The sequence below is a fragment of the Salvia miltiorrhiza genome, chromosome 1 (genome assembly GCF_028751815.1).
Source record: "Salvia miltiorrhiza cultivar Shanhuang (shh) chromosome 1, IMPLAD_Smil_shh, whole genome shotgun sequence".
Lineage (NCBI taxonomy): Eukaryota > Viridiplantae > Streptophyta > Magnoliopsida > Lamiales > Lamiaceae > Salvia > Salvia miltiorrhiza.
This window is the reverse complement of record NC_080387.1, coordinates 5115012-5138262: the sequence shown is the minus strand read 5'-3', so window position 1 is coordinate 5138262 and position 23251 is coordinate 5115012. Positions and strand designations below refer to the sequence as shown.

Genomic DNA, 23251 nt, shown 5'->3' with positions numbered 1-23251 from the left:
GCCAATCCTAAGAAACTTCTTATCTCATTAGGGTTAGTAGGCGATCTCCATTCACGCACCGCTTGCACTTTTTCAGGGTCCACTTTAATCCCTTCTGATGATACAATATGTCCTAAAAACGTGACTTCGCTGAGCCAAAACTCACACTTGCTGAATTTGGCATAAAGGCACTCCGTCCTCAACGTTTCTAGGACAATTCTCAGATGTTCCTCATGGTCTTTCTCGTTCTTCGAGTAGATCAGGATGTCATCTATAAACACCAAGACAAATTTGTCTAAGTACGGATGAAACACTCGATTCATGAGGTCCATGAACACAGCTGGCGCACTGGTTAGCCCGAATGGCACAACTACAAATTCGTAGTGGCCATACCTAGTTCGAAATGCGTCTTAGGTACGTCTTCTGGTCGAATCTTCAGCTGGTGATAACCAGATCGCAAATCAATCTTCGAGAACACGCTTGCTCCCTTGAGCTGGTCGAAGAGGTCATCTATCCTTGGTAAAGGATATTTGTTCTTCAGTGTCACTTTGTTCAGTTTTCTATAGTCTATACACATTCGCAATGTGCCATCCTTTTTCTTCACAAAAAGTACGGGTGCACCCCAAGGTGATACACTTGGCCTAATGAATCCAAGTTCTAAAAGTTCTTGCAGTTGTATCTTGAGTTCTTCCAACTCTTTAGGAGCCATTCGGTATGGTGCCTTCGAAATGGGAGCTGCCCCGGGCTCCAAATCAATGGTAAACTCAATTGGTCTGTCCGGTGGTGGCCCTGGCAGAATCTCTGGAAATACATCTGAAAAGTCCCGTACAATTGCTACATCTTCTATACTCTTTTCAGTACCCAGTTCTCCGTGCAAGTATACGAGGTAAGCTGAGTATCCCTTCTTCATCATTTTCGTTGCTTGCAGGGCGGAGATGATCATCTTTCTTCTTCACATACTAATTCCGTGGAAATGTGACGGCTCCCTTCCTGGGGGTCGAAACGATATTCGTCTTTCGTTACAAAGGATGGTGGCATAGTTCTCGGCTAGCCAGTCCATTCCTAGGATTATGTCCACATCTCCCATCGGTATAACATAGGAGTTGTTCACTACAATCTTGTGTGACCCTATGTTCAGTTCTAGGTTCAAGCACACATGATCTACTGTCGTCATCCCTCCTATAGGTGATGATATACTCAACTCCTGGTCAGCTCTTTCCATTTTAAGTTTTAATGTATCAACACATGTACTTGAAATGAAAGTATGCGATGCGCCCGTATCAAATAGAAGTACAACAGGAGTATTGAGTAGCATGCCCATACCTGCCAGGTTTCCCTGGTTGTTCTCGGGCTGCTTCTGCCTCATAGCATAGGCTCTAGCATGACGAGGTTTTTCATGTTGTTTCTGTTGTCGCTGCTGTTGTTGGCGGGCCTGTTGCTGATACGGTTGTTGAGGTTGTGGTTGGTACAGTAGCTGTTGGTGCTGTTGTGGCTGCTGATACTGTGGTTGTTGCCTTGGGTATGGTTGGGGCAAAGCTTGGATTGCTCGCAGATGCGGAGCCTGGATAGGTGGGTTCGGCCTTGAACTCGTTCCAATTTGCTTATTCGGGCACCGGTTTGCATAGTGCCCCTTCTGGTTACAGATATAGCAACTATCATTGCCGGCCTTACAGATTCCCACATGATTTTTGTTACATTTGGGGCAATGTGGGGCCCTCTGTTGGTTATTTCCCATCTGTTTCGGTGCACTCTGGCCTCCATAGCCCTGTGACTGGAAGACCCGTCCCTGCCATGGCCTATTCTCGCCTTGGTTCGGGTTACTGTTGTCCCATCTCCTTTTTCCTTTGAAATTCGGATTATAACTTTGATCATGTGGAGGTGCTGGCGCATGTACAGTTGCAGGTCTTTCTCCAGGCATGGCTGCCTCAATGTCTAACGCTCGGCTGAGCGACTCAGTGTAAGACAATCCTCCGTGGCTTGCCAAAGCCATCCTAATCTCGTGCCTCAGACCGGCACAAAACTTTTCAGCCATCTTCTCATCTGTGTCAACTTGTTCCGGCGCATATCTAGACATATCGCAGAACATCCTGTCGTATTGAGTTACCGACATCTTCCCTTGTTTCAGATTGTAAAATTCAGCCTCCTTTTTCTTGCGGTAGCTCTTGGGTATATACTTGTCATATATACCGGCTTTGAATTGTTCCCAAGTCAGGTTTTCTAACTGCTCTGCTGTCATCGTTTTCATCCGTGCTTCCCACCAGAAATCAGCTGACCCAGTCAGCTGAAAGGACATACAAGTCAGGCGCTCTTGGTTGGTGCAACGCAGGAAGTTGAAAATGCGCTCAATAGCGCGAACCCAAGTTTCAGCTTCTGCCGGGTCTCCTGTCCCGTTGAAGGTAGGTAGGGTTCTGTCGCAAGAATAATTCTTCAATCCGTCGTTCTGGCTGAACAGGTGGTTGAACTATTTCTGGTTCTGGCCCTGTTTCTGGGCCTCTTCCTTCATTTCGGGGAATCCTGCCCCCTCCTCTTGGTCGTCCTCGTTTTGACGGCATTCTATTAGGTCAAAACACAAGTTGTTAATGCAACATCACAAGGCATACTATTGTTCTATCCAACTTCTCTCGGACGCCTTTGCTTTGTTGGCATTCCGATGAGTCGACATATAGTCACCAATGTAATACACAGATGCATATCATCGATTCTGTAAATTATTTTCTTGATTCTCAAATCTCGCTCATACTCTTCCTCATGAAAGTATATAAATAACATAGCGGAAGTAACTTGCCGCAAAAGACTGATAGGGTCGCTACATAGACATGGGAAATTAGTATCAATGAGGACTATTTCATCAACAATTGAATATAGATCTGGTGATCTATCCAAGCATTATACGATGAACTAGCTATCTAGCAAGGTCATCATGAAAGAGCTCAGTTCTGAAATGCCCTATGAACCAGCATTTTCGTACTAATACTAGTCAAAATAACTAAGCCAACATAGGGGCATACAAAAGCATCGAAATGATCATCGTTTTTTGAAATACACAAATAAGGTCCTACTAAATGCACAAGAGATTGTCTGTATGCATTACGTGCTTGACCCTTGGGTTGAAGCATATGTGTTTGACTGATTTAATCAGATAAGTATCTGTTTGTCCTTGGGTCACAGAAAATCTACCAACAACTAGTAGATCGCAATGATTCAAATAACAAATGGCAATTAGGCAAAGTGTTTCAATAATTTGCCAAACAATTGAAAATGAATAACCATAGGGTAGAAATGAATTGACTGAAAGGTCGAAACGAAATGACCTAATAGTCTGAACCCGTTTGGCTTTTCAGATGAAGGTTTAAAATATATAGGTTTAAAGACCCATATATGACGACTACTGAGATTTTGGCCATGTGGACTGGCCAGGTCCGACACAACTACTTCTCAGTCATTCGGAAATACTTTTCCGAACTTGGCAATTCTTGTTCCTTGGCTGCAAAAGGTATATTTGGTCTAAAATCACCACTTTCTTCTTAATATCTTGAACATGTCCTTGAGAATATTCTAGAGCTTCTCAAACTTGGAGTCTGCCTCCTAGTTTAATGCAATCCTTAAACATTTTCTATAGGTGAAATAAGGTAGGCTCGACCTTACTCAACAATGTTCCTCTATATGATCTTACTGTAGTACTTCTAGTACTTAGTGTTTCTTCACATAGCTCTTGAAATGCAACCATATAATTTGAAGCACTCTTCCGTGTTATTGCAAAAGACCTTCTGAATCATCACGCATTCAATAAGGAAATAGCTTTTGCTCATCTGAGTACCTTTATAGGGTATGTGTCCCCATGTGTAATTCTAAGTCATGGAATGACCTTAGTCAATGCTTGCATTCTGGCTACTAAACTGAATGTTTGGTCTAAAATGTTCTAACTGGGGAATGTCTCTGATCGACTAAGGTATGCATACTTAACCTGCTTAGTCTCTCATCATAATCTCAATCTCTTAACTTTAACATCGAACCATTGTCGATATTTCTAGCTCTTGTTAAACTCCAAACCATCTTCAGGAACTCCTCCCGTCTTACGCACTTGTATAGATTTTTCTAGTCAATCATAATGGTTGGTAACTTCTAGTTACCCATGGCACCTATCCTCCTTTCGATTTGTAGCAGGTGATCGTAATCAATAGGGATTCTAAATCATGCTCACGTGTAATATAATAGGTAATTGTAATCATAAAGGTTCTGAATATCTGAAACTGTAAGCTGGCAGTTCTAATCGCGATGCTATAACATCATACACAAAGTGTTATAACTGCATATGAGTCCGACTCTGAAGTTCAAACATAAATCATGAAGGTTCTCTTCATGCCATAACTGGTGATAATCGAGAGTTAGTAATGAGTCTTAGCTCATTATGCGATAGCTAGCTGATTACATAAGTCACACTCGTCGCTACGAGCAATGACTCACGTGATCTATCATCAAATAAGGCAATAGTCGATTCGGTGTTCTGTCACTCGTGAACAACCTGAATGAAGAACTATGCCTGCTTCAGTGATTCGTGCGTGGCACTCCGCTTGCACTGCTTTCATGGGATTCTCTTTTTCTTTCTTAGCTCTTCACCATGGCTATAGTGAAATATAACTGAGTTTCTAGCTTCTATTGTTCTTCTCGTAACAGTGATCATGCATTCTTAACGCATCTAAGTTCATTGAGATATCTAATCAATCAATAAAGCATAAAACTTGAATGTAAGCATCAGTACATTCATATAAAACGTGAACTTCTCAATGTTTTAAAATCATTACCACCTTCTTTCTTGCTGAGCATGACGATGTGATGAAGTGATGAGCTTTGGTTGACTGACTCATATATACTAGTGATCATACTAGAAAAATGGGCTAACTCTAGGGTTCAGAGCAAATGAACTGCTCTGATACCACTCTGTCACGACCGGTCCTAATTAAGGATAATTAAGCCGGGAAATCGTGGCTAATGGAGGGAGATTAGAAGCGGGGTAGAAAGGGGAATAATCAAACAAGAAAGGATCGTATATCATCATTGTTAACAACATGGATATCTATAATATAACAGAGTTTTTGTCGTATAGACTCAAATAACTAACAAGTTCGGATAACTCCGACTTATCCAAAATAACATAAAACTTCTGAGTACGCAGCGGAATAAGGTTCTGATTACATGTATGAAGACATGTAACCCTAGAGTTCATTAATACATAATAAGACAAAAGAGTCCCGCTCGTCACTTCATCACCATCGGCAGCTGCTCAACCTGCACATTTAGAAATATATGCAGGGCTGAGTACAAAAGTACTCAGTGGGCACATATGCCTACTATGAAATATAACATGCTTCGTAAAGTTGTAAATTGTCATGCCATCATAAACAGTACAGCAAGGGAGTTTTTCGCTAAAAAGGCCCAAGCTTACTAAATTCATTTGTGATTCTTAAAGTTCGTCTGCAGACTAAGTTCTCTTGTAATCTATCATATCTGGAACTGTGTGCCGGAGAGGTGGCCACCTCTCACGGACACTTGACCGGCCAACCCGCTAGATGACTCACGGTCACTGGTGTACACTAGCCCTGGCAGGATAGCTATCAACTGTTCAGGACCCGAATTCGATTGCATAATAACTGGCAAAGCCACATCAGATAGATATCATACCAAACATTGAAACATTTATGGCAAAACAACATTTGAAATAATTTTCAGTTCAAAGATTTTGCAATGAAATAACTGTTCAAACATAACATTAAACTCATTTGATATATATGAAAGTAACCCACCTGATAGCAAAGCTTTGCTACAGATTAGTGACTCCTTGACGAGCTCTTATTCTTGCGCTCGACCTTTAATCCGAGAAAAATAACGTAAGACTTTAAATCGAGGGAAAATTCTCAATTAAATGAGAATGTGTAATTAAACTATGCATGAATCTCGTATGCATGAACTATTATTCTGAGATAATAATCAAGGAATTTCTATTGTTAATCCAAGCTATCGGATTTAAACAAAAGCTAAGTCTCGTTTCATGAAGCCGGATAATTAATAAAAATTAATCCGTTCTCTTAGGGTGTTCTAATCCACCAATTAAATAAACTCCATTCCTCGTAGTCAATAGAAAATAAATAATACTTCAACTTATTCGCTTTATAACCTCATAATTAATCGGGCTTAATAAATAGGAACAAGTAATGTTATAAGATTAAATAATTAAAAGGCCCAACATAAGGTAGCCTAATAATTAATTAAATAAAATTGGCTTGAATAATTAACATGAGAGGCCCGATTGAAAATAATTCATCGGCTCAAGTAATTAAATAAATCTTGTCTCAATAAATAATTTGATTAGCTGGGCTCAATTAAATAATTCAAACGGGGCCCAACGAAAATAATATAACAGCCCAATTAAAATAAAATAGATGGGCTTTAATTTAAATAAATTCGGCCCAATGAAATAATGTAATAACAGCCCATCTGAATAAAATAAATAAATTCAAAGGCCCAACTGAAATAAAATACAAGACCCAAACTTTAATTAAAATCGGCCCAAATAAATAAAATCAGAAGCCCAATTCATAATTTAAAAATCGGCCCATCACTTATTAAAAATCGGCCCATCACTTGGCCCAAAATAAAGAAATAACCCGGCCCAATGTAATGGCCCAACTCTCGGCCCAAACTCAAACCCACTCCCCAATCCCTAGCCTTTCTTTCTTCCTTTCCTCCCTCAAATCTGCGCCTCTCACGCACACACACACAGCTTCAGCGCCTCACTCTCCCTCTCTGCCTCTCGGCTCTCTCTTCACCTCTCTCACTCAGCCATCAGTCCCGCCGCCGCGGCTCCTTCCGGCGAGACAGCCGTCGACCGACCTCCTTCCTTGGCAACGACGATAGGTACCGTCCGCCGCCTCCCTCCATCTCTCTCTCGTCCTTCCGGCAACAGCAGCCAAGCCACCGTCGATCCCTCCGCCGATGTAACTGGAAGGCCGGGAGATTCGCCGCCTCTTGCTCCCATAAAATCAGTCGCGCCTCCGCGGCCCTGAAATTTCGACGAGATATCGCCGCCTGGGAGCGGCGCCGTTCATCTCCCTCGTCCTCAGAATCTCCCTCCGTCGTCGAGCCCTAAGTTTTAGAAAAGGCAGAACGCCGTTGCCGAGCGTCCGCTGCTGCTGCGCTCGAGACTTCCGCCACTGTCGTCGCCACTGGACCGACGTGGTTCGTGTGTTGCCGTTTTGGGAAAGCCGCTGCTATCGTTTCGATCCACCACCGGCGCTGTGCAGTCGGCGAGTAGCGCTGTCGTTGACGACTAGGGGCGTCGCTGCCGGCGTCTGCTTGATTCGTCGCACCGTTGCCGCTGTTCTTGAGGTCCAGCGGCCAGCAGTGCAGCCCAACGTTCTTCTCTTCTAAAGTTAAGTCTATTTCATTCTACTATTGTATCTTGATTCATTTGCTTATGAAGTTAAGAAATCTCACTGTGTTTATAAAGTATAGTGAAGTATGCCTACAATTCGTTCCATCTCCTTAAGCACTTCATAGATGATCGATTATGCTATGATATGATGACAATATATGTGGCTTGAATGAGTTGAGAAAATGAACTGAAACAGTGGTATATACCTAGAAAATGATTAGAGGTTTGCCGTTGTTGCTGAGTTTAACGAACTGGAATTGCTGAAATAATTTAACAGTTTTGCTCTTCAATATGTGCAGGTGATGCTAAGGAATAAGGTGGAAGAAATATAGCCAAAGTTTACCTTGAAGTGGCAGAGCACTGGATGAAGGTCCCTGCTTCTCCAAAAGCTTCTAAGTGTAAAAAAAAAAATGAGGAGAGTGGTGAATTGGGACTGCAGTGTGAGGTTAAAGGAGAAGCTGTTGCTAGGCACTTGAGTGTGTTGGAGAAGTTGTTGTAGTGGGTCGACAAATTGTAATGCTTGACAAAATGTAGTGTTTGACAAGATGTAGTGGAAAGAAAAAGAGGAGAAAAAGAAATAAAAAAAACAATGTAGAGGAGAATTATTGATGTATTTTCTCTGTCTCCGTGATTCTGTAACTGTAATAAAATACTGGCTTCGATTCTGCTTGATACTGTATTTACATAAATCTCGATTTCGACATGTGATATATCCCTAAAATCGATAAGTTATAAAATGAATCTAAATTAAATCCGTAGATTTAATTCGTTTGTTGTTCTAATATTTAAATTAAATCCGCAGATTTAATTAACTCACGAGTCGAAAATAATCCACGACTTAAGTGAAAAAAAAATCTAGTTCCATCTCGTTAAATAAATAACGTGACTTTGCTAAGTCAGTTATAACTCTGAAATAATATCATTGACTGTTTTAACAATATAAATTCAGGATCATCAGCTGAATTCATATCAGGATAATAACTGGTTTCATTCACTGATGAACAATAATAAACACGCATTACTGGATTTAAAAATATATAAAAGAGCGGGTCACTACATAAACAGCATAGCGTAAATCATTTAGCGTGAAGCATAATAAAGCTTAACTCATTTAGGCATAATAAAGCATAAAACTTGCATAGTTCTTTAATAGCATTTTATCTTACGCGTAAGAAATTGCCCACCTGAATAGCAGACTCACGGTTTAGCTCTAACTCTGGTGCTTGACCTTTAATCCGAGAAAATAAAATAAGATTCTAATTCTCGAAAAATCTCAATAAATGAGGATGCGTGAAATGATTATGCATGACTCATATTCCTTTAATTAAATTATGAGATGCTAATCTTATTTAAGGAATTAAAGCTCGTCTTATGAGGTCGGATTTATTAATCTTTAATAATCTACTCATCTTAAAATAATCTAATTCACTTACTAATTAATAATTAGTAAGTCTTAAAATTTTCTCTAATTAAACTTAATAGAATAATTATGAAGGCCCAATAAAATAATCAAGGCCCAATAGGAATTTAATTCGAGCCCAAATGAATAAATTCAAAGCCCAATGCATAAATAACATTAGGCCCAACATCAATTAAATGAACTAGGCCCAATTGAGAAAGCCCAAAAATTCGGCCCAAACCGGCTCAAACCCGGCCCAAACCCGGCTCCTTTTTCTTTCAAAATCAATCACTAACACACACTTTTTTAATTAATCATCAAATCTCTCTTTTTTAAAGTTGTCGATTCTCTCTATAATTTATTAAAGCAAAAATTCCTTATCTTTCTTAATTCAAAACTCACGCATCTCTCCCCTTTTTTTTTTTATTAAAAGCATACACTCTCTCTCTCAATTATTGATGCTTGCCCCTAAATCACAAAGAACACGGGAGAAATTCTGCCCTCCAATCACACAAGCTATGGTAAAGCTGTCAGGATCCTTCTGCTTCAATGGTAGCTTTCTTTGTAGCACAGCACTGCATTCCTCGGAAAGGTTGATCGTTTCATATTTCCCCAACTTCTTCTTGTTGGAGACTGCATCCTTGAGGAACTTGGCATATCCTGGCATATCTCTCAAAGCATCAAGTAAAGGAATATTAATGTGCAGCTTTGAGAATACCTCCATAAACTTGGCTAACTTTGCATCCATCTTTGGCTTTCCCAGGCGATTCGGGAAAGGCGCTACAGGCTTGTACTCTGGCCTGGGAAATGTAGGAGTAGGATTGGGCTCCTTGATAGCAGAAGAACTCGACGCCTTAGAAGTAGGCGGCGGATCACAAACAATTGTCTCCACATCATCCTCCTCATCCATCTCTACACCTTTTCCTTTTTCATCCTGCAGCTCTGAATGATTTTGATATTGAGTTCCGCTCCTTAGATGAATCGCATTACACTGATTTTTAGGATTAATCTCAGTGTTGCTGGGAAATTGGCCCGGCTTGTGCTGTGCAGCTGCTTGGTTAGCCATCTGACCAACTTGATTCTCTAACATCTGTACCTGCTTAGAAAGTGCTGAGAAGTTATTCTCCATGTTAGAGATTTTATTTCCAACATTCACCTCCATTCCAGTCATCTTTGTGAGCATCTGCTTCATCATGTCCTCCATCGAATCCTTCTTTGGCTCATTGATGACTCCTCCATTAGAAACAGAAAATCCAGGTGGAGGCTGCAAAGCATTGTTCGGATTACCGTAAGAAAGATTCGGATGCGGGCGTGCTCCTGGCTGAAACTGCTGCTGACCCTGCTGATATGGCTGACCTCTGTTATACATCCCTGGCTGTCCTCGCTGAAAATTCCCATAGCCTCTGCCATTCACATAGTTGACATCTTCCATGCATGACGGATCTATCACAGCTTGCTCATGACGTCCAACATTCAGCTCACCAATTTTTGAAGTCAGCTCTGCTAGCTGTGTAGCTATCACTGCCTGTTGAGTCACCATTGCTGCCATCGGATCAGAACTAGACGCAGCTGCAGCCTTCTTCAATTGCATACGCTCAGATGGCCATTGGTAGCTCGTAGAAGCCATACTATCAATAATGCTCCATGCGTCAGAGCTGCTTTTCTGGAGTAGAGAGCCACCTGCAGCTGTATCCATATGCATCCTTGTACGCTCCCCGCAGGCATTGTAGAACATGATCACTAGCGTACCTTCATCAAAACCATGGCCTGGGCACTTTCTGAGCTTCTCCTGGTACCTCTCCCAAGTCTCCGCTAGCTTTTCTCCATCGTACTGTTGAAACTGCACGATGTCCATCTTCAATTTCAACGTAAGGCCAGGCGGATGAAACTTGCGTAGGAACGCATGAGCTAAGTCCTCCCACACAACATTATTTCCCAGCTGCAGCGTATGATACCACGACTTCGCCTTATCCCGCAGCGAAAAGGGAAAAAGACGAAGACGGATAATGTCATCAGGGACACCATTCATCTTCACCGTGCTACACAGCTCCAGGAAATGCGCCAGGTGCGCATTAGGGTCTTCGATCGCCTGTCCACCATATTGGCTCTGTTGAACCATCGTGATCAGACCCGTTTTCAGCTCAAAGTTGGTAACGTTCACACGTGGGGGCTCCTGGTATACATACTGTGGTATGAACGCTTCATTGATGGCTGGTTGTTTCGGAGCCTCTCTCGTCTCCTGTGCGTCAAGCAGCTTCTTCAACTGCTCTTGCAGAGCTCGAATTTGGATTTGCTCTGGAGTAGCCATCGTATTATCCTCAACTTGATTCTGTTGCTTCTTAAGATTGCGCAAGGTCTTGTTGATTTCAGGGTCTAACTCAAAGAGAGGAGACTCGTGAGATCGTGTGTTCATATGCAACCTACAGAAACACAACTTATAAAAACCAGAAAATAAAAATAAAAACAAATAAAACTTGCAGTACTATTAAGTCCTATTGGAAATATTAAAGTAAAATCTAAACAATCCCCGGCAACGGCGCCAAAAAGTTGATCACTAATTTTATTAGCACAAAAATACCGCAACTAACACGGTGTAATTGTAGTATAAACAGCAATCGGATATCGTATCCACAGGGATTGTAACACGAAATCACTCTATCTATTTCCTACACAAACTTTCACAGTATGCAAGTAAACAAATATGAAGGTGAATATTAAACTAAAATTAACTAAATAAAACTAAAGAGCATAAACACTATGATGATTAACTCAAATAAAAGGAAAGCTCTGACCCTAGGGATGTATTTTCACTAATCAACTATATGCATTCAACCTATTGATTCAATTACCAATTTTAATCCAACCCTGATGAAAGATCACTATGTTAATCACAAGCGTCTCTAACGACCACCTATGAATGTAGATTAATTAATCCCTTTTCGCATTCAAGACTCCAAGGAATAAATTAACTCCCAATAGCACATAAAGAATAGCTTCCTATAGCTTCACCTATCGCATTCAAGACTCAAGGCTAACACTATATCATGCATTCCTGAATCGGCTGAACAATTATCGCATTCAAGACTCAAACTGAACAGCTAGACATGTAAATCATTGATCAGATAATTCACAAGAGATTAAGCACCAGGAATCATGAATCATAAGTTGGAGGGCAAATTGATATCAATAAATCAAAAACACATAATTAATCAGCTATATACAAACCCTAGGTTCAGATAAAGAAAACTAGCCAGACATAATGAAATCAAACATAAACATAATTAAATTGAAAGCAATTGTAAAAACTAATTGTATAAAACCCGTAATAAAACGATTGTAGCGGCTTGAATCTTCAGTCTTGATCCAAGCCTTGAAAACTGGAAAGCTAAAATATTCTAAAAGCTAAAAACTGAAATATGAAAATTGAGAACTGAAAAACTAAAGCTGGGAACCCTAGATAGGTCTAAAGAGGACCTATTTATAGTCTTAGGGTGAAAAACCAAGTTCTAAACCGAAAAGAATTCGAAAAACGTAAAAAACGCGGAAGAAAATAAAACACGCGTCAAATCGACGACCCGTTCGGCGGTCGCCGATTTGGTCGCCGTTTTTCAGCCATTTAACTCATGAAAACGGCGATCGCCGTTTTTCCATTCGGAGGGGAAATTTCCAACAGGGAATTCGGCGACCTGGCCGGCGGTCGCCGATTTGGTCGCCGTTTTCCCTCTTTAAATCGTCAAAAATCGGCGGTCAACGTCCTTTGACCGCCGAAATGCTCCTTTTCCGTCCCGACTCCAAAATCTTCGTCTTTTCTTGATTTTTGGGCTCGATTCTCTCAAAACTCTTCTCTTCAACATGTTTCTTACACTCCATGCTCCAATATCACTCAATTCTGCATCCAGACAATCAAAACTACACCCAACCGTGAAATCTCGAAATAATAGCAAATGAACTCCAAACAATAATAAAACGGGTGTAAAATTGACTTAAACTACAGAATATAAACCATAAAAACCATGCAAAATGAGTGTTTATCAATTATTAAGATAACATTTTTCCTATCTCTCACAATTCACTATCATTGGTTCTCCCTTTTCTTTATTAAAGACAAAACATTCATTCTCCTTTTTTAATAATCAAAACCGCACTCTCTCTAAAATCAAGAAACACACGCTGGTATCATCTCTCTCTCTCAATCGATCCAGCCACCATCCCCCCCTTTTTCTTCTTCAACGGCGAGGAGCGCCACTTCCTGCTGCTCCGGCGACTCACGGCGAGGTCGCCGCCGACTGCTGCTGTTCATGGAGTCGCGCCGACTGCTGCTGTTCATGGAGTCGCGGCCTTCTGCTGTCACAAATCTACCGTCGTCGCAGCGAGACCGGCGAGCAGCACCATCATCCTCGCGTCCCTCTGACGCCGGCGTAATTCTGCCAGCCGTCGCCGAGGAGTCCGCCGTCGTCTGGAGTTGCCGCCACCGTCGCCAGCTGGAGCCTCGGCAGCCGCTGCTGTCGTTCTCGGGCTCCGATGAGGCCGTAGGAAGTTGCCGTTGTTGCGGCTCGACTGCGCAGGGCCGCGTTCAATGTCTTTCTAAAAGCTAAGTTATATATGCCTTGATTCTTAATCAGCGATATGGTATAAATGTCTATGGACCCTTTTTGCGTAAGAAAAACAGAACTTAATACTTTATGTGTATGCGTATGCTATGTCTGTATTTGTTTTCTGAGTTCTGGTGTTCTTTTCTCTATTCGCTTGTGAATACAGAGTGCCATGTAACTAATTAATCATGCTTATTATCTACTGCATTTCTAATATATGAAGCATGCTCTATTGAGATATGATATATGTATATGAAGAGAGTGAACTGAGATAGCATGAAATACCTTGAATGGTGCTTGGTTGGATTGCTGAATATTGAATTAAACTGATACTTGAAAATTACTTTGGCAGAGAATGATGAAGACGTTTAAGTGTGGAATGGGTATGAGAAGGTTATGCTTGGTGATTTCTTGATGGAATGAGTAGATTTGCTGTGCTTTATACTGAACTTATGGAGAGCTGATTAGTGTGAACAGATGATGAATAGTACGGCTAGATTGTTGAGCGTGGTTGAAGAATTAAAGATGAGATTTGCTGTTGACATTCTTGAGATTTGTTTGCTGAATTCCTTTTTTGACTATGTAGGAGAAGAAAAAGAAAAGCTAAGCACGGGTGAGCATATATAAATAGTGGCTGAGGGAGCATGGCGTGCTAGATTTAATACACGGAATAATATCTAAATTAATAACGTAGATTTAATTTTTCACAAGCCGGAATAAATTCACGACTCAAGAAATAATAATAAAAATAGAAAAATAATTCTATTGTGATTAATAAATAACATGACTTAGCTAAGTCAGTTATGAATCTGAAATGAATAATTATTGGTTTACTAAATAATTCTCATCGCGGTTTTACTCACGCGAAGCTAACTGGCTTAGTGAAAAAAAATAATAACCCTGCTTCAATTAGAATATAATCCAGTGTCATAAGCTGAATTTAAATCATAAATAATTACTGGGCTTGATTTACTGAAAGATTAAATAATAATTATCGTATTACTGGATTTAAATATAATAAAAGAGCGGGCTACTACAATAAATTATCAAATACTTTCAAATCTGTTTAAACTCCTCATGTCAATTTTTATGATAATTACAAATCTACCTTGCATTCATACAAATTATAGAAAGTCTCCCACATATGTTCAATATTCGTACAAAATTATAAAAGAACCCCAACATGATATTATTTTAGGCAAAATTACCCTTATGAGTTTTCCACAATTATAAAGCAATTTTATAAAATCATAAATAGGGTCCAACATGCTTCCGTATCATTTCAAAATTAATCTAACCATAAACCAACTTTATACCTTTAGTTGAAAACCACTTCTTTGAGTCAGTTCCTGTTGTGTTTTACGGACCGTCTGCCCATCCAAGACTCCGTCCAACCATACACTAGCAAGAGATGGTTGCAACCTTCTTCCTTCAGCAGTAACTTTCGAATTATCCAGAAGCTATCACCCTTGTTTTACGGATAAATCCAACCACACTCGCAAGAGATGGTTAAGCGATGATTTCTTCTGAAAATTCTAAGTCTCGACGTATAATACTCTGTTAAAAAATGAAAGAAAATATTTAATTAACCTGAAAGTTGAGCTAAAACTGAACGTTTGTGGAGGAATTATAGTTTGAACATATTCTTAATCAAAAAAAAAAAAAAAAGATAAAAGAAAGTCACAAAAAAGAAAAAAAAAAGATACTGGACAAGAAAATCCCAACATGCACCCTTCATTTGACCGAATCTCTCAAAAATGTTGTCCCAAAGTTGAGCATATATTCCCGGAACTATTTCAACATTCAAAATGTAACGTTTGATATCTAACTCATGGAATATGGACATTGTCACCCCAGGCTACAATTTTTTATACAGAAAAATCAAAGTTCAATGCAATCCTTGCAAATTAAACTATCCGGCTGGCGTTCTATGCATTTTTTGAACTGTCCAACTAATTTGATACATTTCTTTATATGACAATTTTTTTTTAATTTATTCACATTTTCACTTTTTTACTCACCACACTTAAAACACTAAACACTAGTTTCTTAAATTTTATATCCAAATGTTGTTTCAAGTTAGCCGGGATGGAGGGAGTAGTATAATTTATGACTTCAAACTATTTTTGTGATATTGTCCAAACATTAGATATCAAAATGTCACCTAACAAACATTGGAGTATATTTTGTAACACGGTTAAACATTAGGCCAGTATCTGACATTTTTCTATTAAAATATAAACAACTTGTTTCATTTAATTATTAGATATCAACGATTTTTGTTTTCAATAATCATTAGCACCAACAACAGAGCTTCATTTATTGGATACAGCAACTAAGATTCTTCAAAATACAATATATTCATGTGTGTAAAACGAGCAATAAATACTCCAACTACAGTATATTTCATAAATTAAAGCTATAATCCGCAGAAATCTATAGCAGAAAGTTATCAGAAGCCACAGCTTTTTGCTGCTTAGTGACTGAGAGAGTGTCCTTCGCTATACTGCTACCTCGGGATTTCTTAATTAAGTGATTTTACTGAAAATGAAACAACATTTGTAGAGAATATGTCTACATCTTGCCAAAACAGAACATTACTCCAATACTTGCAAACCTCATAAATACAAGGTCATATATAACACGACGCCAAAACGCTATTCATGGAGCAATGAAACGAAAGATAGATTCTTAAGTTTGAGTAATAGAGAGAAGGCGTTACCTGCTGAGGCTGCTGATCGCTGAAGCAAATGAATTTGCACGAGATTTTGTTGTGTTTACCCTGCCAGTGATTACCAAAAGCCAAAAGGGGAAAAAAGGAACAAAAAGCAGAAGCAAATACAAGACAACGTAAAAACGACTCGATTTCAACTTTATTTACTCTGGCGGGCATGGAAAATGTTTTCCATATAATATACATAAGATTCCTGCTACCATTGCAGAACAAAAAAAAGGGTAATATAAGGAAAAAAGAGGACTTGGATTTTGCAAATGGTTCTCTGCAGACAAAAAAACGTGACATACTGTCTTGACGGCCACCAGACAACCCCTTTCTAGTATCCAACCACCTTCTTAAGAGGGCAAAAGACACCATTGACGTCGTCTGTCATCCACCACAAGTGGCATTACCATACGTTAAAAAACATAAAGACCGACAGCCGACCAGACTCCAGACAAAACTCAACCAGCCAGATCCACAGGACATTCATTCAAGATCCTCATGAACTTCCTGTAAATTTCAACTATTTTGATGTTACTGTTGTTACATATACATTAGAAGGAAAGGCTCCAAAACTATGCCATCAGGCTTAACCATAAATAAAGCTAGACACAATATGGGAGCCCACACTAAAAAGATGCACAGACCACTACAAAGAGTGGTTACTAGACAGGCCAAGATAAAGGACACAAACTGTAAACATTTACTTCACCTTCAGCCGAATTTAAAGCCCCCCGTTGGAACAGGTAGGTCGCCAATTGCAAAGTTGAACCCAGATTGCTGCGTAGCATCTCCAGACATGACCTGTTCATCATCGTCTTCCAACCAATATGTTTCAAGAATCTTCACAGACTTCTCATAGATTTCATTGTTGTCGTGACTTTGAAGATTTTCAATCTTCTCTAGACCTTCTGCATCATCAATCATCTGAGCATAGACATTCACATCTCCGGTGTTACCTTGGTTCTTCTCAGTTTCGCCAACCTTAAGAATGTTCTCAAGGCCTTCCAAGCAGACCGTGACAATTCTTGGATCAGGACAAACTAGAAGATCGCATAGAGGCTTTATACATCCCTCACCAACCAAAAACCTGTGGATGTTGGATTAACTTTCAAGCCACATATTCATCAAAATGAAATGACTAGGAAAGAGGTTGCAATTTGTTTTACTTGATCTGGTCGGGAGTTCCACCAGAAGTAGCATTTGAAATAGCCCATGCAGCCTCTTTCTTTATCTCAAATTCAGCATTTTGAAGTAGAGCAAGGAGAGGCGAAATTATACCAGCCGCAATCACAGCCTAAATGTTTAAATGAAAAGCCTCATTCATAATTACAGCTTTATAACATAAAATGGCAAAAATAAGACTTTTTCGGGAAGGAAAACTTAGCAGCTAGTCCATAAAAGTAATTGCCATAACAGGAATGGTAATTAGTAACAATGGGATGGAGAAAGTTCACTTTATCCAAGCTTGGGTGGGTACCTGGATCTGGTCCCTATTTCCTGCTGTGATGTTTGAGATGGTCCAACAAGCTTCTTTCTTGATACTTTTCTTATAATTTTGTGTCAACAAGTTAAGCAGGCAAGGAAGAGCCCCCTTTTCAATGATGACCTGAAAATGATTGCAAAGAATTGAGTTTCTGTATGAACATGGGAAAGAAATCTAAAACAAAATACATCCATAAGAGAGCAGTAGAAGCTAATATTATTATATGTCCTGCTCGGTCAACTTGTCTAATGATCCTTAAAAGGAAGTGCATCTAGCTCAAACGAGGATACTAGGTTTGGCAAATGTTGTAATGGCCCAATCAAATATAAACTATTCATATAGAAAACAAAGAAACATTTCTTGACAATAAGAACTAAGTTTGACGTAAATCAAATGATTGAAAAAGTGACGCGGGAAGTTCAAAGTCAACGGGGACTAACAACAAAAATTATTGTCTTCCCAAAATAAAGCGCAGATAAACAGTAAATATCAATATTGAATATCACTAAAAGCTCGCTTTCTTATCACATGCCAACATAGTCCTATGGGACAAAAATCAATGTCTTCGACACATAGGGTGTAGTGGAAAAAGACATGCAAATAATTATTAAAAGGCAATGTTTTAAAGTACGTTTTGTAAGGCGAAACGTTTTTCTTCCACCTCACGAGGCGTAAGTTTCGAAACAGAGTGAGGCGGAATAAAAAACGGAATTCGTAAAAAATACATAAATTATACCTAATGTCATAGAACACCTAAAGACATAGCAAATATTCTAAAATACATAAAAACATAGCAAATAATTCAAAACACATAAGTTCATAACTGCTATTAAGTGTTTAAAATCTTAAATTAAAGTCGAATAGATGAAGAAGAGAGGAGTGCATAGATGAAAAAGAGGAGTGCAGAGAGTTGACGCTAGTTGCCGCTAGGTTTTTCAATTTTTAAAACCTTTAGACCTTTTATTTTTATTTTAATATGTCAATTACACTTAAATTATAAGTGCCCATTTAAATTAGGGTTCAATTTAACTAAGCCCATCTATTTTCGCACCTAATGCCATGAAGCCCAGTCCAATTAAATTCAGAAAATCAGAAAACATAACTAGGGTTTGACGCGGCGCCTCGCAGCGCCTCGGCCCGCCTCGGCAAGGCGGAGGCGTACGTTCAGGGGGGAGGGGGGTATAAACGGCGCATGAGGAAAGGGATTCTGCCGAACCGCCTTGAAGCGGCGTTGTTTTTCGTTTTTTAAAAATTGTTAAAAGGTAATTTTTCTTATCATACACCAACATATTCCTACGATGAAATTTCTGTTGGGAAATAAACCGCCGCCCTGAATCGACGCACAGCGTGCGCTCGCAGTTTCACTACTGATCAGAGTAAGATGTTCGTCTAAATACCTGAGTCTGGACATCATCACCAGTCACAATATTGCCAACAGTTCGCAGGGCAGGTATCAAAACAGATGGTGATGGGTGTCTGAAAGAATAAACGGAAAAAGTAAAAGTTAATCACCAAAAGTGTAACAAACTAACTAACCCACGGATATAACCAAAAAAGAAATTTGCAGAAATATTACATACTCTGCCACTTACAGTAAAAGCTCCACGAGACGAGGACAAACATCAGCCTCAATCACAGCTTGAATTTTCTCATTAACACCATCAGATAGATATGAAAGTGCCCAGCATGCATCTGTTAGGACCTCTTCATCATTTATATGAATAAGAAGAGTAAGAGCAAGGAGGGCTGGCTTCACCTGCTCAAGGGTTTAATTATAATATGTTATAGGCTATTGAATGGAATTGTCAGCAAAAAAAAAAGCACAGCAAACTGAAACACACTACTGAACAACAAACCTGTTCAAACTGAGGTTGTGGCTTTCCCCGACAAAAGTTCGATAGAGTCCATGTTGCATTTCTCAACATGGATAGCTTAGATTGGTCACTAAATTGTGACAATAATGGCATTAAAGCCCCATAACCAAGAACCAGATCACGGCATTTAGGTGAGTCACCTGCGACGTTTCCTAAAGCCCAGACTGCCTGCATAAGAAAGTCAAACAAAATCAGAGGATCCAAAAACAACTAGTTCAACAGATAGCGTTTGTCCATGTCACTGGCAATACAAGCAGAAGGTTAACGGTATAGTTACATCTATGTATACATACCTGCTCACGAACATCGTCACTAGGAGAAGTAAGAAGTCTCACGAATATTGGGACAGCACCATGATCAATCACAACCTTGGTGTTATCAGATGTTCCAGAGGCAATGTTCGTGAGGGCCCATGCTGCCTCAAACTAGAAAAAGGAAGAAGTCACAAGTTGTTACATTATAAAAAATCATAGCAAATATTCATCAAACAACACAAGAGCCTCCACCAAACCTATACCTGAAGTTGAGGATAATCATCTCTTGCAAGAAACTCCACAAACCTAGGAACAACTCCAGACTGTATTACTTCCTCAATCGGCGGATTTCGCTCTAATACACATAACAAACCACGACAAACCAATTCAAGTTGAGCAAGAACAAGACATCTCCAAGAAAATAAAAAGTGAAACAATAAACCCAAACTGTATCACTAAACATAGAGCTTAACCATTTACCTATTGAAAGAAGTTTACGGAACTGAGTTGTGGACTCCAGTTGCTGTGGACCATCGTTGGACCAAACACCAGCAATCATCGTGGGAAGACTTTCTAACTGAAGAGGCACGGCATGCAACCCACAACTCAATTACAAAATAGAAGCATCCCACAAATAGCTATACAAAGTTCTATAAACCCTATTTGATGCAATGGTTCCCTAGAATTACACATGGAGCACAAAACTATAACATGCTAGGCAGAGCTAATTAGATAGCTTAGGCATTTAATCATCAGTTCGAAAAATGGCAATTGCATATATCAAAACAATCAATTACACTAATCAATAAATCCAATAACAACAAGGCACGCAAAAAATTCAGCAATCAAGCAATCAATCCAATTCGATCGGATCCAAAACGAAGTTCTAAGTAGAGCAAAAGAAAAAAATGGTTCAACAACTATTACCTTCTTATCAAGCTGCGGAACGTTGACTGCAGACGGTAACTGCTGAGCTTGAAGCCCCTCCCGCCGCTTCTTCAGCAAATTCTCCTCTCTTCTATTCTTCCGGATCTCCACCATGTTGTCCTCCCGCCTCCGCCGTCCCTCCTCCGCGTCCACCGCCACCTTGTACCGGCTCCGGCGGACCTCCGTCCTCGCGTTCGGCCTCAACGACATCGCCGCGTCAATCAAAAAAGGAGCAAAATTTCAAATCCTAGAAATCGCCGATATTGCGCAATAATTGCGTTTGCTTCTTTTGTGTCAGATGAGAATGGTAGTGTGGAAGAATATTTTTGGATACGGACGAAAAGTTTTCAGAATTCGGAGAATTTCTTTTTCCGCTAGAGAGAGAAAATCAGTATTGATTGAGTTGAGTAGAGAGAGAAAACCGTAGAATTTCTTTTCCTGTGAATTGGAGAATGGGCCGATGAATTATAGCGGTTCCAACGACCGTCGCAGAACATTACTGCCCTCATTCTTTAATTATATAACAATCTTGCCACTCAATTTGAATTTCGAAAATTAGAAAAAATACTCCCTCCATCCATGAAAAAGAATCCTATTTACCCCTACGAAAAATAGTCTTATTTAACTTTTTGAACCATCACATCATACCTTTTATCTTACATTTAACTATAAATTGTACTTTTATTCCACTTTTTAACTAAAAATGTACTTTTATTCTACTTTTTTGTACTAATAATACCCCTACAAATTATACATTTATCTCACTTACACCTACTTTAACAATTTTCTTAAAACCCGAGCCGAACCTCAAATGAGACTCTTTTTCATGGACGGATGGAGTATGAAAAAATGATACTAAATATTTCGCAAGATTAGGGTTAGTTTCAGAGAAATGTCTTACCTACACTCTAATGCAATGCACATCGACATTAAGATCATGCCACGTTGCAATTAAGTAAAAGCACTTTTTTATTTTGTTTTTTGTTCAACCGGTCCGGGTTTGCTAAACCAGTACCCGTCCACCTTCGGTTCCTTGTTGCGGTTAATAAATAACTTGTTGCCACGCGTCCCTATTAATTTTCTAGGCCTACCTAAGTATTTTAAATCTCCCTAGGACACGTTTCGCCCATTCCTTGGTTTTTCTCTTTGCTCTTTTTTTTACCCACCGTCGAATTATGTTAGATTTAAGCGTTTTGCCATGAAAGGTGTCATATTTCATTTGTTGGGAACTTAATGAAATATCCTAATCCTAGTTTTGATGATACCAAAATCATTAGGTTTCACTTGATCGACTAGAACTGTTCGAACTCAAGTGTTAGAGTTCTTTTTCTAGTTTAGTTGTTGTTCTGAAGACTGAAGAACGAAGGACTGAAGACTGAAGACTGAAGATGCCGACTGATGTAACGATTAAGGCAAAGTCAAATACTGATATTTGACTTATCAGTCGAAGGATCAGTTTCGACTGATTACTTAATGCGCGCCATGTGGATTCAGCGGACTGATACTAAAGTCAAGTATCAGTTAAACATTCTTCCTCGGACTGAATCTCCTATGTTCAAAAGAAGCCACGCACTCCAGAAGTACGGCCACATTAAATGCAGAGATCTCAGGATCGTCCTTTCTCTGCAGAGGTCATTCCTTTTTGGTGATTACCTTTTCAAACATGTCACATCTCCTGCTCTTCAAAGTAATCGTTCTCACCAAACAAGGAACCTCGAAGATTGAAGCCTCAGCCCAAGTTCAAATTACTCTGACCATCTCTGCCAATGGATCTATTCAAGACGTCTCCTATAAATTGTGCTCGAGGATCACTTCAATCTTCACCGATTCAACAACATAAGCTGAAACGCTACCGAATTCGTTACTCAACAAAACCAATATTAGGTCCGGGGGGTCTCGAATAGGTGTATGGGGGGGGGAATACACCTATAGGCTATTTTTAGCTATCTACCAACCTCAATCAGAGGGATCTCAGTCAGAGATAGAAAAGAAACTTTACATGCAAACCAGACACCTGTTTAACCGAAATTAGTTTTGACCAACAGGGTTGACGACTGATACTGAAAGCTCTTCAGTAAAGAGTTATTAGTTAAGTCACAAGAACTTAACTGATCCACGTAAGGACTTCAGTCGTGTTTGCAAAGATGAAGATGATATCTCTCTTCCTTACTATCAGAGGATAGTTAGTCAGATTGATATCATACGCAGCGGAAATTAAACTTAGTTTCGAATAGCCTCGGTGGAGCAGATAGTTGGATTAGGGTTTCTCTTGCTGTTAGTCAGTGTTCAGTTTTATCAATAGAAATAGGACAGTTAAGAATGTAAAACTGAAAGCTGTAAATAACACAGAGACTTTTACGTGGTTCGGAAAAACTCTTTCCTACATCCACGGCTGGTTGATCAGACCAACAAGTGCTTGCCTGGTGCACTGCAAACCGTAAACTGAAGATAAACTCTCTTCAGCACCTACACACCTCGCGTAGGGTTTCCCCACCTACACACCTCGTATAGGATTTCAGCACCTACACAACTCGCATAGGGTTTCCCTGCTAAGCACACCTCGTGCTCAGACTTCCCTTTCAGAGTTCAGAG

General features: G+C 39.7%; 1 protein-coding gene and 1 long non-coding RNA gene across 2 annotated transcripts; both read right to left on the bottom strand.

The window, feature by feature from the left end:
• Nucleotides 1-5034: 5034 nt before the first annotated feature.
• On the bottom strand, nucleotides 5035-5860 carry LOC131015779 (uncharacterized). Its single transcript, XR_009098680.1, has 2 exons — nucleotides 5781-5860; nucleotides 5035-5265 (listed from the first exon to the last, which is right to left on the bottom strand). It is a non-coding gene; the product is annotated as an uncharacterized LOC131015779 (long non-coding RNA).
• Nucleotides 5861-16250: 10390 nt separating this feature from the next.
• LOC131015771 (importin subunit alpha-like) lies at nucleotides 16251-21147 on the bottom strand. The gene is made up of 11 exons (XM_057944199.1): nucleotides 20660-21147; nucleotides 20213-20309; nucleotides 19996-20087; nucleotides 19772-19903; nucleotides 19461-19646; nucleotides 19197-19360; nucleotides 19002-19080; nucleotides 17599-17727; nucleotides 17288-17415; nucleotides 16831-17208; nucleotides 16251-16628 (listed from the first exon to the last, which is right to left on the bottom strand). Exons 1-10 carry the CDS (start codon nucleotides 20867-20869, stop codon nucleotides 16833-16835), a joined length of 1593 nt encoding a protein of 530 aa, XP_057800182.1. The 5' UTR covers nucleotides 20870-21147; the 3' UTR covers nucleotides 16251-16628; nucleotides 16831-16832.
• Between the last annotated feature and the right edge of the window lie 2104 nt (nucleotides 21148-23251).